General features: G+C 30.9%; 1 protein-coding gene across 1 annotated transcript; it reads right to left on the bottom strand.

The window, feature by feature from the left end:
* Positions 1–9,964: 9,964 nt before the first annotated feature.
* LOC105785408 (zinc finger CCCH domain-containing protein 30) lies at positions 9,965–13,588 on the bottom strand. Its single transcript, XM_012611490.2, has 2 exons — positions 13,261–13,588; positions 9,965–12,567 (listed from the first exon to the last, which is right to left on the bottom strand). The coding sequence occupies exon 2, from the start codon at positions 12,451–12,453 to the stop codon at positions 10,399–10,401; it is 2,055 nt and encodes a 684-aa protein (XP_012466944.1). The 5' UTR covers positions 12,454–12,567; positions 13,261–13,588; the 3' UTR covers positions 9,965–10,398.
* Positions 13,589–19,217: the final 5,629 nt, after the last annotated feature.

Raw genomic sequence — 19,217 nt, 5'->3', positions numbered from 1 at the left:
ATAAAAAGGGATACGAATGAAGTGACAAAAATGATCACATGTATGGCATGGACTGTGTGTAGGCCACTATGTGAAAGTGAAAGTTATGGTCACGTGTGTAGTGCTATGTGCAGGCTACTATGTGAACCGGTATCATTAATTATAAGGTGGTTGCTATGTCTTTGATCCCACGGATATCATTGATTACAAAGGGTGGTTGTTGTGTCTTTGAATCCACCGTGTATACATTATTATTCCGAAGTGTTCATCGGGAAATTGACTAAGTGAAAAATACATGAGACCATGTAACGGTTAAGTGTGATTGAATGATGAATATATGTGTGGAATTGAATTGAATAATGATTGATAGTGAAAAAGTGAAATTATGAAAAGTAAAATTAGCAACAAAACAATTTTGGACAGTAACAATAGTGTGACTTTGAAAAATCACCAAAAATGGTGAAAATTGAATTAGAGAGTGAATAAGATATGAAATGAAAGCTTAATGAGTCTATTTTACATAAAAGAAACAGATTAAGCAAAAGAGTTATTTATATTTGAGATATTTGAATTTTAGTGAGGTAGGGTCGGATTGATTTCGAAATCCCTATTTAAACCTTGGAAAATAATTAAACACTGTAAAAAATAATTATGAGTTATAATTTATATTCTTAGAATCCTTAATGAGTATATTTTCAAAGAAAATAAATGGAAATATCATATGAATTCTGTACAATGAGATAATTCATTTTAGTGAAGAGAGGTCGGAGATGTTGAGCAGTGAAATAGGGGTGAGTTTAAAAATAAACTGTAATAATTGGCTAAGCTAAAAAATTTTAAAATATCATGGTAATAAGATATGTGAGTCTATCTTCGGGGAAAATTAACGGAACTTAATTTGGAGTTCTGTAGCTCCAGATAAAAATAATTTAGTGACTGTAACTCGACTAGATAGCTTTGAATTTAAATATAAGTGAATAGTGAAATTATGTATAATGCTTTTAAGCATGTTATATACATAAAGGATGTAGGATGGAGAGGAGGAGGAGGAGGAGGACAATAAAGTATATGAATGAATTTTGTATAATTGGTTAAATGTCTGATTATAATCGATAAATGTTGAAATAGGAGTGATGTTTATATTGGTGCATTACTGGTCATGGTAAGCTCATGAAAGAAAATAAAGTTTCATAGCATATGCGTGTGGTATATTTGGCATGAAATGATGTCATGAGTGGCTCATGAATTAACTCATGTTGGTAAGTTGATGCATAATTATAGTATTCAAATATATACATATTTGTAATATTTTGCTATGTGATTGAAAAAGGGAATAAATAGCATCTTGAAAATTTACCATGGTGCTAGTTTATGTTAAAGGAGTGTTTTATGGCATATCTTAAGTAATGAAATGTTATGAATTTTGAGATTAATTTGCTAGTCAAATAAATGACAAATGAATTGATTACGTATTCATAATTTTGACATATGCTTGGTATATGAAACGTAATAATATATGCTTGAATAAACTATAAGTATTCGAATGACATGGATTTGATGGTGATAATATTCGAACATTGAATTCATGAAGCACAGGTGATGTATTATTGTTGTGTGATAACTTGGTTCGAGAAATTGGTTAGGTAAATGGTAAGTGAAAGCATTTACGAATATAGAAGAAAATTCGGAGTGAATATGAAATTTAGCCCAATTAAATGATTTCATCAATTAAACATTGTGTATACCAGAATGTGTTAGTGAATTACATTTTCGTAATTTGACATTCAAAGTTCAGTTAGTGATATATGAAAATAACATGAAAAGATTTATGATTGTGATTAATATTGATTTTGACTTAAAGTGGATTCTTCAATATTGGATTGATTTAACGGATATATTGAGCATATGAATAGGTATGTATTGGGCCTCGAAAACCCTAATTAGCGACTCGAAGATAATAATTTGAAATTTTTTAATTTGGATGAAATTTTATAACTCGGTTTAATATGTTTATAAGTGTATTTATTCTGGTAATGCCTCGTACACTGTTCCAGCATAGAATACGGATAAGGGGTGTTACAATGTGACATCACCAGATTCAAGCCTAATGTTTAGGCCTGGTTTGGGGTGTTACAAGATATGTATAAAAAAGTATGTATCTTATTTAGAGAAACATAGTAATATATCTAGTATACCATCGAAAATATTGATACTATAGGAAATAGGATAAATTTTGCAAGAGAAAGAATAACTTTACACTGTTTGCAAAGTAAAGTCGCTAAACAAGTTAAGCATAAATTAAGCACTAATTATTGTACTAAAATTCTGGAAAATGAGTGGGAATTTGGATGTAAATCGATCGTCCTAATAATTATAAGAAAAATAAAAAATATAAACTAGTTAAATGGAAACGAGAAAATAAAAATATACTAGTTATAACAAAAGTTTGTTAGAAGAAAACTTTTAAACCTAAAAAACAAATATGTAAATGTTTTATATGTGATGAAGAAGGTCATATAGCAAAAATTGTCCTAACAAAGGAAAAATGCTAAAAAATGATTAAAAGTCTTGAAGAACAAAATTTAGAAATATGTAATGAAAAGGAAATAGATCACGAAGAAATACTATATGAATTAATATCATCAATAGATTACGATGAAGAATATATATTTATGTTTAATATAGGAAGAAGTTCTAATAATCAATTAGAAGAAATTCCTAATTACGAACAACGAGGATATAAAATTAGGAAATTTGATTGGAGAAGAAAAAGACTTTTCCGATGAAATAATAGAAAAATTAATAAAAATCATATTTCTAAAGAAGAAATATATAAAATATCTAAGTTCAAAATATGGACTCAGAGACATATAGAAAAGATAAATGGAAATCTGTAGCTAAGGATACAAGAGGAGGATTAATAGAAATCCCATTATTTACTAAAGATAAAATTAAGAGGATTAAAAGAAATATCCTCAAATACGATATATCCATCTAGGGATAATAATGATTACTATTAGAGCACTATTTAGGAAAGGTCATGATATTCCTATAATAACTATTATTTTAGATAAAAGATTTGAAAACCCAATAAAAGCACTTATTGGAGGAATTCAATCTAATTTGCATCGGGTGTACTAGGAATTAAGATTAAACCAAATTACTTTATATCCATTACAGATCCTCTAATAGAAGAATGTCTATGCCTTAGAATTCAGACAAAAAATTCTGATATTAATGGTCTAGCAGAAGATCTAGCAATAAGTTGGACTTCTATTAATTAATATACAAATACTGCAGAAGTCGAAATCAAAGAGATAAATAACAAAATTATTGAGCTCTTCGAACCTAATAAATTTACTACAGAAATACAACCTAAATTATTAAATTTAAGGGATCTATTAATTCCAAAAGATTGGATGATAGAAAGAATGGGTAGTACAAGTACTTCTAAGCCGATGAAGTACTAGAGAATATATGTCATCAAGAAATAAGTTATACTTTAAAAACCTTGCTATAACCAATACAAATGAAAGTTTAATTTTACCCTCTAATAATTCAATAGAAGAAGAGGATAATATTAGTAATAATTCTACACCAATAGGAGTAAAAAGCAGTTCATATTCCTATATTTCCTCTGAACCAAGTAGGAATTCTAGTAACTCTAGAATGGAAGAAGTACAAACTTCAACGATTAATCAACAAATGAAAGTTGGGGTAAGCGATTTCCAATCTAGGAAATATAATACATATATTGAAATTACATTTCAATTTAAAGAATATAAAAATATTCTTTACATGCTTTATTAGAATCTTTGGAGCTACAATTAGTAGTTATAGAAAGAATGTCATTCACAGAGAAAATGGGAAATTATTAAAAATCCTATAAAAGCAATAGGAATAGATGGTAATAAAATCATAATTCAATATAAAGCTAAAATATTCCAATCTACATAAATAATGTAAGATTTGTAATTCCTAAAATTTTATATTTTCTTGAAATGCATGGAGATATATTATTAGGAAACAATTTTATATATCAAGTATTTACCATTTTCTATTAATAAAAAGTCAATTAGTTTATCTATAGAAAATTCTTATATAGAAATACCATTAGTTAATAATAATAAATTTGTGTGTAATAAAACTTTTACACCATTAAAAGAATAAATTATGTACTTTTATGTACTAATAAATTATTGCTGATTATCTTAGCAGGCCTTATGGATATAGGTAAAAAAAATTCTAAAAACAGTTGGTGAATGGACTACTATTTATAAAAAAAAAAAACCCAACAAAGGGAAAGCAACAAATTCCAAACAAGGATTTGTGGCCTTATGGAAAGAGGTAAAAAAAACCTCTAGAAATAGTTAGTGAATGGACTACTGTTTATAAAAAAACCCAACAAAGGGAAAACAATAAATTCCAAACAAGGATTTGTACCTGCACAAGTACCATTTTAATGGTGTAAAAGTTTTATTACACACAAATTTATTATTATTAACTAATGGTATTTCTATATAAGAATTTTCTATAGATAAACTAATTGACTTTTTATTAATAGAAAATGGTAAATATTGACATATAAAATTGTTTCCTAATAATATATCTCCATGCATTTCGTGAAAATATAAAATTTTAAGAATTACAAATCTTACATTATTTATGTAGATTGAAATATTTTTATCTTTATATGGAATTATGGTTTTATTACCATCTATACCTATTGCTTTTATAGGATTTTAATAATTTTCATTTTCTACAAGAATGGCATTCTTTCCAAGAACTACTAATTGTAGCTACAAGATTTAATAAAGCATGTAAAGAATATTTTATATTCTTTAAATTGAAATGTAATTTCAATATATGTATTATATTCTCGGATTGGAAATTATTTACCCCTACTTTCATTTGTTGATTAATCGTTGAACTTTGTATTTCTTTCATTCTAGAGTTACTAGAATTCCTACTTGATTATGTAGGAAATATAGGAATATGAATTGTTTTTACTCCTATTGGTCTAGAATTATTACTAATATTATCCTCTTCTTCTATTGAATTATTAGGGGTAAAATTATATTTTCATTTGTATTGGTTATAGCAAGGTTTTTAAAGTATAACTTATTTTCGATGACATATATTCTGTAGTATTTACCGGTTTAGAAGTACTTGTACTACCTATTCTTTCTATCATCCAATCTTTTGAATTGATAGATCCCTTAAATTTAATAATTTAGGTTGTATTTCGTAGTAAATTTATTAGGTTCAAGAGCTCAATAATTTTGTTATTTATCTCTTTGATTTCGACTTCATAAAGATTTGTATATTCATTAATAGAAGTCCAACTTATTGCTAGATCTTTACTAGATCGTTAATATCGAATTTTTGTCTAAATTCTAAGGAATAGACATTCTTCTATTAGAGGATCCGTAATGGATATAAAATAATTTGGTTTAACCTTAATTCCTATTACACCCGTATGTAAATTATATCAATTCCTCCAATCAGTGCTTTTATTGGATTTTCAAATCTTTTATCTAAAAGAATAGCTATTATAGGAATATCATGACTTTTCCTAAATAGTGCTCTAATAGTAATCATTATTATCCCTAGATGGTTATATCGTACTTGAGGATATTTCTTTTTAATCCTCTTAATTTTATCTTTAGTAAATAATGGGATTTCTGTTAATCCTCCTCTTGTACCCTTAGCTACTGTATTTCCATTTATCTTTTATGTATGTCTCTGAGTCCATATGTAACACCCCAAACCCGGCCTGGACGTTATGGCCGAATTTGACGATGTCACATGATAGTGTGTTTGAAAACTGATGCTCTTGTTGAAAAACCGTAACTTTGCTTAAAACATTTTTCGTTTAGATCTCGTCGTTATCTTTTATTAATCCTAAAATAGTGATTTTTATTCAGTAGTTAGTTTGCAAAATGTTATACGTTGCGAAAGCTTTTTAAAATAGTTTGTGTTCTTGTGGGTATTTTGCTAAAACACATGCATTTCTTTTACAAACCTCGTGTTTTATCTACCTCAAGCAGATATAAAACATAAAGCAGTATAAAATCAAAATTTTAAGCAAAAACTCATAGTGGTCATTATTACAGAAAAATACCCCAAATAAAGCTTTAAAAAATAAACCTAATTAAATACGAAACAGAAAAAAAGAGTCGTGTGGCCACAGTTGAGTCCTCCATGTAACACCGCAAAACCGGCCTGGACGTTATGGCCGAATTTGGCGATGTCACATGATAGTGTGTTTGAAAACTGATGCTCGTGTTGAAAAATCGTAACTTTGCTTAAAACATTTTTCGTTTAGATCTCGTCATTATCTTTTATTAATCCTAAAATAGTGATTTTTATTCAGTCGTTAGTTTGCAAAATGTTATACATTGCGGAAGCTTTTTAAAACAGTTTGTGTTCTTGTGGGTATTTTGCTAAAACACATGCATTTCCTTTAAAACCCGTGTTTTATCTACCTCTAGTAGATATAAAACATAAAGCAGTATAAAATCCAAATTTTAAGCAAAAACTCATAGCGGCCATTATTACAGAAAAATACCCCAAATAAAGCTTTAAAAAAATAAACCTAATGAAACAGTAAAAAGGAGTCGTGTGGCCACAACTGAGTCCTCCGCCGCTCCGATCCGCCTAAGTTTGGGATTACCTGAACAGATGAATCAGAAGGGTGAGTTTACGAAAACTAAGTGTGTAATCCCTGCATAAACAAGCAGACAATATGCAATCATAGTCTGGGCCTAAGCCCATTTCGATATGATTTGATTTGATTAGGGCCTTAGCCCATTACAATATAAAGCGATCATGCATTTAGGCCTTCGCCCATTCTGATTATCAATACTCGGTATAATAATGAGATATGCGATGTCGATTCTACCCACCGACCTCTACACTCCAACTCCGTCCAACCCTACACTCTATGTGGGGATATAATCAACTCACCCATCCCTACACTCCAAGTAGCACTGAATGTGGCACTAGAAATAGTTTACAGCTGAGCTGTTAGTAATTTAGGCTCGAGGCCTTTCAGTACACTTCCTCCGAACAATATAACCCTACCCCAATGCAATGGAATATACATATATGACATGCTAAAACATAATATCATGTATAAAATTAGGGCATACAGTATCAAACCAGTGGGACATTATCATGCTTAATAATATGCATAATCGTATAAGTCATAAATCATTTCAGTCAATTAGGGGTCTAGGTAAGCTTACCGACCCTACAATAGGTCCACAATCGACTCAGGCAACCCATGCAACCTTAGCAGTCAAATAGTGAAAATGGGCCCACAGCCTATGTTGCATGCCCATGTGCGCCCACACGCCCGTGTGGCCTACACGGCCCAAAATGGCCTTGGCCGTGTGGATCTCACGGCCTGGCCCAATATTTCCACACACCCGTATGGGGCCAACGCGCCCGTGTGGCCCAGACGGCCCAATTCGGCCCGGCCCATGAATCGCACATGGCCAGCCTTTTCGATCACACGCCCATGTTCAATCACACGTCTGCTCGTGTGGCATCTTTAGTCCCATTTTTCGACTTTTTCGCCGACTAGCGTTTTCAGTGATGTGATTACACACATATTTTTCAAAATTGAATAACAATTTGTAAATGAATAATGTTTTGGAAACGAACGACATGATCTGAAATTAACATAAGATAATGAAAAAAAATGGTTAAATAGAAATGGGGATTTAGCGACGACATATTTTACGAAAAGCACTACCTTGTGACATCATCAGATTCGGCCATAACGTCTAGGCCAGGTCTGGGGTGTTACACCATATTTTGAACTTAGATATTTTATATATTTCTTCTTTAGAAATATGATTTTTATTAATTTTTCTATTATTTCATCGGAAAAGTCTTTTCTTCTCTAATCAAATTTCCTAATTTTATATCCTGTTGTTCGAATTTGGAATTTCTTCTAATTGATTATTAGAACTTCTTCCTATATTAAACATAAATATATATTCTTCATCGAATCTATTTCTTATATTAATTCATATAGTATTTCTTGGGATCTATTTCCTTTTCATTACATATTTCTAAATCTTGTTCTTCAAGACTTTCAATCATTTTTTTAGCATTTTTTCCTTTGTTAGGACAATTTACAAAGGAAAACTATTACAAAAGAAAAAGAAAGCTAAGTAATTTTTCGATGCCTATACAATTGATTTCCTTCTTCTATTTATAATTGAATTTCAAAACTCTATACAATTATTTTTTGAATCCCGCACAGTGTTTCTGATAAGGATCATGTCTCTTTGTGGATGTGGTTGTTTCCATGTTGCATTTGTCGTATTACTTATTTAATTGCATGAACCTGGTTGCTTTCACGTTGCATGGTTAAATTAATGGTTGCTTCCATCATTGATTGCATCATAATTGCTTACATCATCATTAGTTTGATGATAGTTTTGTTTGTATCTGGATGCCTTGTTTTTCAAGTTACTTCCTCTTTCTTGGTGTCAACCTTTTTTGGCTTTATCCTTGTTAGATGTTATCAAGATTCATTTCTTTCATTTCATCCAAATTTAATGAATCAAATGAAAGTCTTGGTGAATTCCAATTCTCCCATGTGCTTCTGATTTTTTCCAAAATATGAGATAGAAAATTTCAATTTTTATGTCGGCTATCTTTTTTAGTAGCCGCATGGATTCTTCATCTCTTTCTTCAATAATACCAGAATGGTATGCCAATATTCTTCTTTCATTTGTCTAGAGTCGATAATCTTTTTCTTGGAGAAGATATTTGGCTTTAGCTATTAAATCAATCCCAGCTTGGGTTTGATAATAGCTTAAATCATTGTGACACCTGTCAATTGTTTTTGCCAAGTGTTCTTTGTTTTCTTTGATAGCAGATAATCGCGGGCTTGCAATCATCTTTTGAATAATCCATAGTTAATATGGCTGATAAAATCTTTCTTTTCAACAATATCAATAAGGTTGCTTATTTGAATATAAAAATAGTAGAAAAAATCATCATTGTGTATGATGCTTGATAATGCTGATTTAACAATTTGAGAAAAATCTTTTAAAAGATGAAAAGAAAATTTTTGTACTATTATTTCTTTTATAAAACCCCATTCAATCTGATTATATCAAGCAGTTCATGATCTAATCTAAATTTGATAGTAGAAAATTCTTCTCCTATATCATTTGTAAAAATATAAGCTTATAAAAATATTATGAAAATGTTTTTTGAAATAGAGCTAGTTAGTTGCTAATTGCTCCATCTATTTTATTAAATATCTCTCTTGGTAAAATATGTTTAGCTTTATTAACATAACCTAAACATTTTATTCATAATGGGATTATTTTTCCTTTATTAATAAATTATTAAAATATATCAAGAAAATTGTTTATCTCCTTCATATCCATAATACATATTTAGAATTCATCCCAATCCCTATATAAAATAAATTTTAATAAAATTCATCAGCTTCATTTTCTTTGGATGTTATTTTAGTTGAAATCAAAGAAATAAATAACAAAATTATTGAGCTCTTGAACCTAATAAATTTACTACAAAATACAACTTAAATTATTAAATTTAAGGAATCTATCAATTCAAAAGATTAGATGATAAAAGAATAAGTAGTACAAGTACTTTTAAATCAATAAATACTATAAAATATATGTCATCAGGAAATAATATATACTTTAAAAACCTTGCTATAACCAATACAAATGAAAATTTAATCTATTTCTGATATAAATGTATTTGTACCGTAATTGTTGGAACTTGACGATCAATTTAGCAAAACCCGCATCCATTTAAATTAGAACATGTAAAGGAACTCGAATCTTAGTAAGATTTAAGAACTGTTTTTAGGACAACAATCCAAGATTCCCACAACCAGGATTTCTTAGAATCTGAATCTCAAACAAATACGAACAATAATGACTTAAAAGAAACGATAAAGAATTTAGTAAGGAAATGCATGTAAAAACGAAGCTATTTGGAATAGAAATTAAGCAACCAACTTCAGTTGAAGGTTACATCATCATCATCATCACCACCACCACCACCATCATCGAAGTATCATAAATTTTGAGATGGCAGCAACGGAAATCTAATTTAGAAATATTGGAAGAAAAATTATAATGAAAAGAAAAAAACTGGTCAATTTCTTTAAACATGATGGATATTATTCTCATCCTGTTCCAACTCTTTTGTTGTAATAATAATAATAATAAATGAAAATTGAAGCTTCCTTTTGTCAAACTGACCTCAATCTCTTTGCCTTCACCTTGTTCCTCTTTACCTTCAACACTAAATCACCAACAGAATCCGAAAATCCGAAGAAAAAATGCAGATGTTATTTACCAAAACCTTTTTTTGTTGTCTCTACCTCAGGAGGGCTCATCGAAAACAGTTTCAGTTTTGCTGAGCCACAAGTTGATCAAGCTGCATTTGCTCAAGCCAAGCTCCCAGCATGGCATTATCAACGGTATCTGAGTTCCTGCTAGAACCCTCACCTGAGACCGGTGCTGCTATTTTGTCTTTGATCTCAGTGGGAGACTCTTTTACAAGAGACTGAACCCATGATAAATCGGGCTCGTCTCCATTACCATGCTCAAACGAGGAGGATCTGCGATGCTTGCCTACCCCATCGGCATTGACAGCCCAGTCTGGCTTCCCATTGGAAGATCCCCATTTCGACCATGAATTGACCGGGGAACCAACAATGGCAGCCAAGCCAGAGCCAAGCTCCCTAGAGCTTAGGCTGCGAAATTCTTGCTGCTTCTCCCATTGAGCTAACATTGAAACTCGCGAGCTCATCGGTGAGATAGGCTCAACATTTCGAGAAGACATCCTACCGGATAGAGAAGCCTGCAAGAGAGGATGCTCAATACTTTTAGGAGAGTAATTTGTATTAATAGGTGATAGCATACTTTGCTGTTGCTGAAATTGATTCAGAACGGCAGACTTATGGGTTGGAGAGAAAACAGCAGCAGCCAAAGCTTGATCGGAGTAACGCGGAGATGAGCTCTCAGCTGAAAAGAGATCATCGAGGTTTGATGGGGTCAGGGTCTTCATTCGACCAGATCGGTTAAAAGAACTTGAACTCATTGATGGCTGAGTAAGGCTGGATAACTCATTTATCAGCTGATGTTGCTGCAAATCAAAATCGGGCAGCAAATTGAAGTCTTCCGCTTGAATGTCTCTCGCATTAAGAGAAGATCGCAGGCGACTAGATTGAAGGTTGCTTCCAGGAAGATGCAGTGCTGGGACATTAGGCTGTGGCCAGCCAACATTAGAATGAGGCATGCCATTCACAGACGGAGACATTGGTGGAGTGAACGGAGACGGTGACATAACAGATACAGAAGAAGGTGATCCAGGCAAGAGACTCATGGCAGCAGCAAAATCCATAGCTGTAGCACCTGAAGCACTAGATCGAGGAGATGGAACAGCGGAACCAGTGGAGACATAAAGAGGCCGGAGTTCGTCAGCTGTGTGAGCAAAGAAGCAGACTCTCCTTGCACAACTAGTACCATCCTTGCACAACCGGGTCCGATACTGAGCAGGGTGTAGCCAGCATTCGAAAACACCATGAGCATATTCACACATATCTCCGCGCCTACATGCCCCCTTGCGAAAATCGGGGCAAGGAACACAACTGTAATGGAACTTCCTAGGATCCCTTCTTCGAGCATTCTCCCCAGGGTGAACAAACGGGCACTCAGTCCAATCATGGGAGTAGGCACGCGAACAAGGCCGCACCTTGAAAGAATACATTCGGAGCTCATCGGTTGAATAGATGCTGTTCTTGATGTCCGGAAGAGATGGATCAATTGGGTATTCCTTCTTCTCTGACACCGAAGAAATAGGAGCATCACTTGGCCTCGACTTAATCGGGGAATCAGAACCAGAAAACAATGACCCGTTTTCCTGTGAAGGTGACAGAGGAGGGGAATCAGAATTCGCAACAGCTGCAACCCTTGAATCAAAACAGGAACTCTCAGTTGCAAGGAGTTTTTCAAGAGTTAATTTCACATCTCGAAGCTTCGGAGGAACAACAATAACATCAACAGGAGGATGACCATTTGCGTCAACCATATTAACATCAGCACCAGCCGCTAAAAGCAGCTTCACGACATCGATAACATTATCAGCCCCACCAGAGGCAGCACAATGAAGGGCAGTGCTTTTGTCTCGGCCACACACACGGTTAACATCAGCATCCGAAGATGAAATGATCAGCTTAATAACGTCAATGCTACCATAGGTAGAAGCAACCATCAATGGAGTTCTCTCCTCATTAACCATCTGTTTCGAGCCTTTTTGACGACCATACCATAATCCAACCTCATCCACACTGAAAGGATCGTGCTCGATCCATCGTTTAAAGCCCTCAACATCATTATTAGCAGCAAGCTCAAGCAAGCTTGCAAAAGTATCATCAGTCACTAACGTCAAATGATTCATCTCTCTAGAAGGATATCCGCTATCTTCAAAAGCAAGTGCTTGATGTTATAGGAGTCGAATTCGGATTTAACTGCTTGGATTCACAACACATGCTTTCATTCGATAAGAATCCAACTGAGGTTAAGAAAAACAACAGCAATTACAATCAATTTCATACATATGATCAAATACTTCGTAAGATATTATATAAAAAATAATAAGTACAAAATAAAATAATAAACCCACATGGTATTCTAAGAAAACAACAAGGCCAAGTCAGTGTTTATCAAGAACATGTCAACCAAAACAAATAGTAGAAAATTAAATATAGATTTAGAGAAACAGTGAAATTAGGGATTTAAGAATAGTACAGTACTTGAGAAAACATTATAGATCATCAGAACTTCAAAAGAAAATGAAATCACAACATATATTTTCCTACACCTTCAGACATGATGGCGAAGAACAGAACATAGCCTTTTATTAAAGAATTTAGAAAAAAAAAAAAAGAGAGGTAAATTATTATCAAGAAACTAATACAAGTTTTAAAATATCAAATAAAACATTTCTCTAACTTCCATCCATGTTTTTACTGTAAATAAACAAAAGATCAAAAGCATATAAATATACTTTTCGTAGAAAAAAACTCATGATCCTAGAACGAATCTTTCAATGGTCATCAAAATCAAACTAAAATAACTTAATAAAAAATATTAATATGAATCACTAAGAATAGAAGAAGTAAATAAAATATCTGATTCTGGAGAAATCAAAATAAAACTGTTTAGCTAAGATAAACTAAACTATAACCCCAAATAAAAGCCTTACCAGTTCAAAAATCCATACGAGTCCCAATAAATCAATAAGAAGGAGAGAGATTTATACAGATCTACCGGGAAAAGAAGAAATGCTTCTTTGATATATGTTCAAAAATGAAAAAGTATTAGTATTAGTAATTAATCTCAATTAGATTTATATTTTGGGTTTTCTTAAGCTAGAAGGTGAGAGTTCTGAGAAAATGAACAGCTTCTCTTCTTCACTTCCTATGTCACTGCTGCTTCATTTCTTTCATTAAAGAAAATTAGAAAAAAAAATGGAAAAAGAAAAAATTTAAAAAAAAAAACATTGAAGAATTTCTTTTATTCTTTAGATAAAAGTTAAAATGGACCGTCTAAATATAGTGGAAAAAGAAAAAAATAAAATAAGGCAAATGGATTTAAATGACGTTATTCTAACTTGAGTGCTGACCCATGGAATAGTAGCGCCTCATTTCCATCCTGTCATTAAAATTTAAAGTAGGGTTATATTTGTCAAAATAAAAAAGATACGTGGTATGGATTTATTGGCTTTTGGTATTTTAACTAGTGACAATCTAAGTTTTGTGTAATAATTTAACATTGTATCTTAAGTCAAATTGCTTAGAAATTCACACTACATGACGGTTAAATTTTCGAAAAGAAATAGCAATCCACTGCATGTTTTCCTACGGAGAATACGAAGAAAGGATGACATGGCAGCTTTTCATTGGCTCGTGAAACGTAAGGAGATTTTATTGTCCTTAAAACACCTTTGATACGTTGCCAAAAGGCATCCGTATCCTACTTATGAACCCATACGATTCTGTGAAACCTCATAGTCACCTAAAAAAAAATGCTTTTGGTAAACTGAGAACCGGTTGAGGAAGTGGAAAGGCAGAAGAGATGACCGGTTAAGTGAGTAAAGGAGAGGGACATATGACCGGCGGTGCCGGTGGAAGCGCGGGCGTGCACGAGAAGGGGATTCAACTGGGATTTACAAAGAGGAATGGAGTCCGCCAGTCAATGGACTCGTAAGGGTACGAAGGGCGGACTCGAAAAGCCTTTATTAGTTTTGGTTAATTGTAGACTCAAATCTCAAAAGAAAACAAAAAAGTAAAACAAGCATGGAGCACCAACACAGAAAAGAAGAAAAATACAACATACATTCTCCCTTCCAATATACAAGGTATATACGTTGTTCCTAAATTTCACCATTTGTATTTAGTTAGTATTTAATTTTTTTATTTAATTCACACTTAAATTTTAATTCTTTTTAATATTTTTATAAAGTTATTAAAATTAGATAACATAACACTATCAATAAATAATATGACATGTAAATAGCCTTGTATTTTTAGCAAGAATTAATAAAATAGAAAATATTTTAAATATACAAATTTAAAAATTATTTCCAAAATGAATCAAGACAAATAAATCTCCGAATTTCAAAGGAAGTTGGATGTTTTGTTATCCATATTCATTTTGAAGTGTTTTTAGTATTTTATACGTTTTCTTTATAACCTATCAAATTTTATATTATTATTTTAAAATTAAAGATATATAATATATAAACCTAAATAATTTATAAAAATATTTCGTACTAAGAATAAATTCCAAACTTATCTCAGATATCCAATCCATTCTAAACGTGTTTTTTTAGTAATTTTATATATTTTTCTATTTTATAAAATTTGATTATATGAGTATTGAAATATATAAAATCAAATACTAAAACTTCAATACTTCAAAAAAACTTAATGTACTAAAAAAATGGCATAATAGTATATAACTAGTAATCAATGATGTTTTAATCAAATCACTTGGATCGAGAATTAATACAAACAGATTAAATCGACTAAAATTGATTAAATCGATATTTATTTTATTTTTTTAAATTTTAAAATTATTTAATTAAACCAATCGAATCAATTGATCAAACAAATCAATAATTTGAACGATTCAACGATTGATCGATTCTAAAAACATTAATTGTAACAATTAAAAAATCAACCAAAATCATTAAAATACTAACAAAGAAAAAGATGAAAACTTGTTAAAATCAGAAATTTTCCAAGCAAAACCTCACAATTATTGAAGTAAAAACAAAGAAGAAATCATATAAACAAGATGTACGATCTATTTAACAAAAAATTTGGCCAGAAAAAAACCTTGCAAATGAATAATCTATTTAAAGTATAAAAACAAGAATTGAGTAAAATTAAATCAAAGTCAATGGTTTTATTGAAGATAAAAGAAACTTTTTGAAGATATATTGAAAAAGTGCAAAAAATTCTAACATTTTCTAAAATATACATATAAGAACTTTTTCCGAAAGTATAATTTTACTAGTAAATAAAAATAAAATAAGAATTTCTTAAAAAAATATTTTTGTAAAAGTATCATGTTTTATATTATTGATATTTTAAAATTTAAAAATTAAAATTATTAAAAATACGTTTAGAAGTATCTTGGGTAAACTAGGTTTATCAGGACATCAGTTGTCCAAGTTCATTGTGGGTATGAAATAATTTTTATAATTTTTTATTTTATATATTTTAAAGATTTTTAAATCTTATATTTTTAATTGCAAACTAATAATATAAAACCTCATTTCTATAAAAAATAAAAATATCTAAAATTACAAAAAGAACACACCAAGAATGAATTTGGACAACCTAATATTCAAGTTCATGTGATTTGAGACATCCATTTCGCCACGTTGAATTTGGACATAATAATTTATATTATTTTTATAAATTTATATATTTTTAAAGATTCTTAAATTTTTTATGAATGCTAGCCACGTGTTGTCGTATTATTGGTTGCCATTGTTATGTCTTCATATTTTAATAATCTTTAAAAAAATACCAAAGCTCGTGACGAAATCTAAGTTTAAATATTAATTAGGTTCAAAAACAATTTAGGTACCAACTAGCATCAAGTGGCGGGACAAACTATATATTAACTCCATAAATTATTGTGGATATTATAAACTAAGAGAATTTTAGAATGAACAAGAGAGAAGAATAAAAATAAATGAAAAGATAATTCAACTTTCACTTGGATACCAAACAACATATACATTTCCTCTATTTATAGGGCCTTAATCACCATAGGTTACAAACATATAATAAAGATAATTAAGGTACCTTATAAATTCTTTAAGGGTTACAAGAGAATAAATTTGGGGGTTTGGAGAGTTTTATAAGTATCTATTTATCAATAGATTTACAATACTCCCCCTTGGATGTCCATCAACAAAAATGTGCCTCGTTAAAACCTTATTAGGTAAAATCCTAAGGATAAAAACCTAATGAAAGAAAAAAAAAGTACACAATCCCTAATGAAAGAACAGCGTGTTTTAGACTCCTCTTAATGGTAACATCACATTACATCTTTGAGCCGACGCATTCCAATCTTGTATACTAAACTTTCAAATGCTATGGTTGGCAATGCATTTGTAACAGTCCAGTTTAGACCCTAGTCAAACAGTGGTTTCGGGACCACAAATCCGAGTTAGAAAAATATTTTAATATTATTTTCCGTGCTTATAGTATGTGAATTGACATGTGTGAAATTTTTGTGCTTTAATTTATCCGTTTGTGTGCTTAATTGAGAAAAAAACTTAATCGCATAAAATGCAAAAGTGACTTGCTAATTGTTAAAGTATTATAGTGATATGGTTTTTATTATTTGGGGCCTTATGTTGAAATTATACCTTTGAATTTATGGATGGACATAAAAGCTGGATTTTAAATGAAACTATAAAGGTTAAAAAGGGAAATGTATAATTAAATAATGAAATAATAAAATAAAAGTATGAAATTAGGCCATTATGTCCATCTTTGGCCGATATTAATAAGAAAAGAGAAGAGAAAGACTAAGCTAGGGTTCGGCCTTGATTTTTGGTGATTAAGGTATGTGTTTTGATCCATTTTTGATAATTTCTATGTTTTTGTGATTGTTGCTTAACATTTTATTAAGCCCATGCCTCAATTTTTTATTTTGATGAAGATTGTGATTTAAGCCATTGATAAATTTATGAGCTTAATGATGTAATTGATGAATTATTAAATATAGGTGTTGGATTAATATGTTTTGTATTGAGATTTTTGATGAATTTGAGTATTTTGGGTTAAATTGTGAAAATGAAAAATTGAGGGGCTAAAATGTGAAATAAATGAAATATGTAGGCTTATATGGGCTCAAGGAATATTCGGCCTAGCTACGGTATTATTAAATTATGTGTATTTTTTGTTTTGTGAAATAGGGGCTAAATTGTAAAAAATGTGATTTTTAGGGGCTAAAGTGCAAATTGTCCAAATTATGTGTTTATGATGAAATTGAGTGAATATGTTAATAAACAAGACAAATTTGTATTAATTTAGATCAAGAAAAGAGGAAATCAGAATCGAATTGGGGAAATCTAAAGTTGTCGAATAGTCGTCCGGTTCGTTCGCCTTCGTCCGAGGTAAGTTCGTAAGTAAATTATTGAAGTTAAATTTATTGTATTTATTTTATGTATAGCCGAATCTAAAATTGTATGTGTACCCTATTATGCTGAATTGTATTTGACAAATGATGATTAATTACGAGTTTTAATTGGTTGATTTATGACATCCGAAAGACATACGAACTACAGAAATACTGAAATGTGACATCGTGTAAGACCACATCTCGGACGTTGGCCTCGATTTGAGATTTACGTGTAAGACCATGTCTAGGACATTGGCGTCGTATATGATTATGTGTAAGACCCTGTCTAGGACAGTGGCATCGATATTCAATTACATATAAGACCACGTCTGGGACGTTGGCATTGTACAAGCTTTATGGAGCTATCCGAGTATCCTTATTGATTCTGAATGGTTTAACGAGTAATGTCAAGTTAAGATCAAATGTGAAAATTTAACTAAATGGTTCGAGTACGTGTGAATTAAAATGTTTATGAAAATATGTTAAGTAGCACTCGAAACAATGATGTAAATTATACATGTTATGTAAGGTAATTTATTTGTACATGTGACTATTCATATTCGACTAAATAGAAAAATGTGGTTAATGTCCTTATATATTTTATTTGCTTATGACTTACTAAGCTTTCTAAGCTTATTTTATGTGTTCATTTTGTGTATTATAAATTTTTGGAAAGCTAGTTACGAGCTCGGGGATTGCCAAGGAAGTTCATCACACTATCGACTGTTAATTTGGTATTTTAAAAGCTTGAATTATAATCCTTTGGCATGTATAGGCTAGTGTTCGTTTGGTTAAATTTTGAATTGAGTATATATATATATATATATATAGCCATGCAAATATGGTTTGTTGATGTTATTAATTATGATGTGAATCGACCATGTATTTAGCTTATTTTGAAAGTAAGTTTTAAGATATATCTTATGTGATGAATGCTCTTATTATTCGACTTAAGAAATGAAGTAGATGATGGATGCATTTTGACTTATGATATGTGTTTATAATTTGCCTTATGAATGGCTTAAAATTATTGTTTAAGTTGGTGTGTATTCGACATGGTACTTAAATCATTTTGGGGACTATGTTACATGGTTTAATATGTGGTTATAATGTTTTAATAAGTTGAAAATGATTGAATGAATTATTTTGGTAATTGGTTGATTGTGTATTAGTTAAATTGTTAATAATGAAATTGCTTTGGTTATTTGTGAGATGAAATGGTATAAGTATGTATATACAATTCGGCTAGGGATATGTAGAATTTATATGTGTTTTGTATTGCCGCGTGTATTTGACCAAATTAATATGGTTTATTTTTGGTTAAGTGATTGATTAAGTGATGATGGAAATTGGCATAATCTTGGATAGTAAATTTTTTTTAGTATGAACTACGCATGAATCGATATGTCTTGGGCTGGAATTTATGTATTAGATAATGCTGTCCAATTTTGGTACGTTTGGTTTAGGAAAAAATGCATTTTGTAATGATTGCATTATTATGGTCCAAATTGG

This window comes from Gossypium raimondii, chromosome 1 (assembly GCF_025698545.1).
Source record: "Gossypium raimondii isolate GPD5lz chromosome 1, ASM2569854v1, whole genome shotgun sequence".
Lineage (NCBI taxonomy): Eukaryota > Viridiplantae > Streptophyta > Magnoliopsida > Malvales > Malvaceae > Gossypium > Gossypium raimondii.
This window is presented reverse-complemented; position numbering and strand designations above follow the sequence as displayed.

What these genes read in the sequence shown, in the direction of transcription:
- LOC105785408 (XM_012611490.2), bottom strand. Translation starts at nt 12,453, where the DNA reads ATGAATCATTTGACGTTAGTGACTGATGATACTTTTGCAAGCTTGCTT.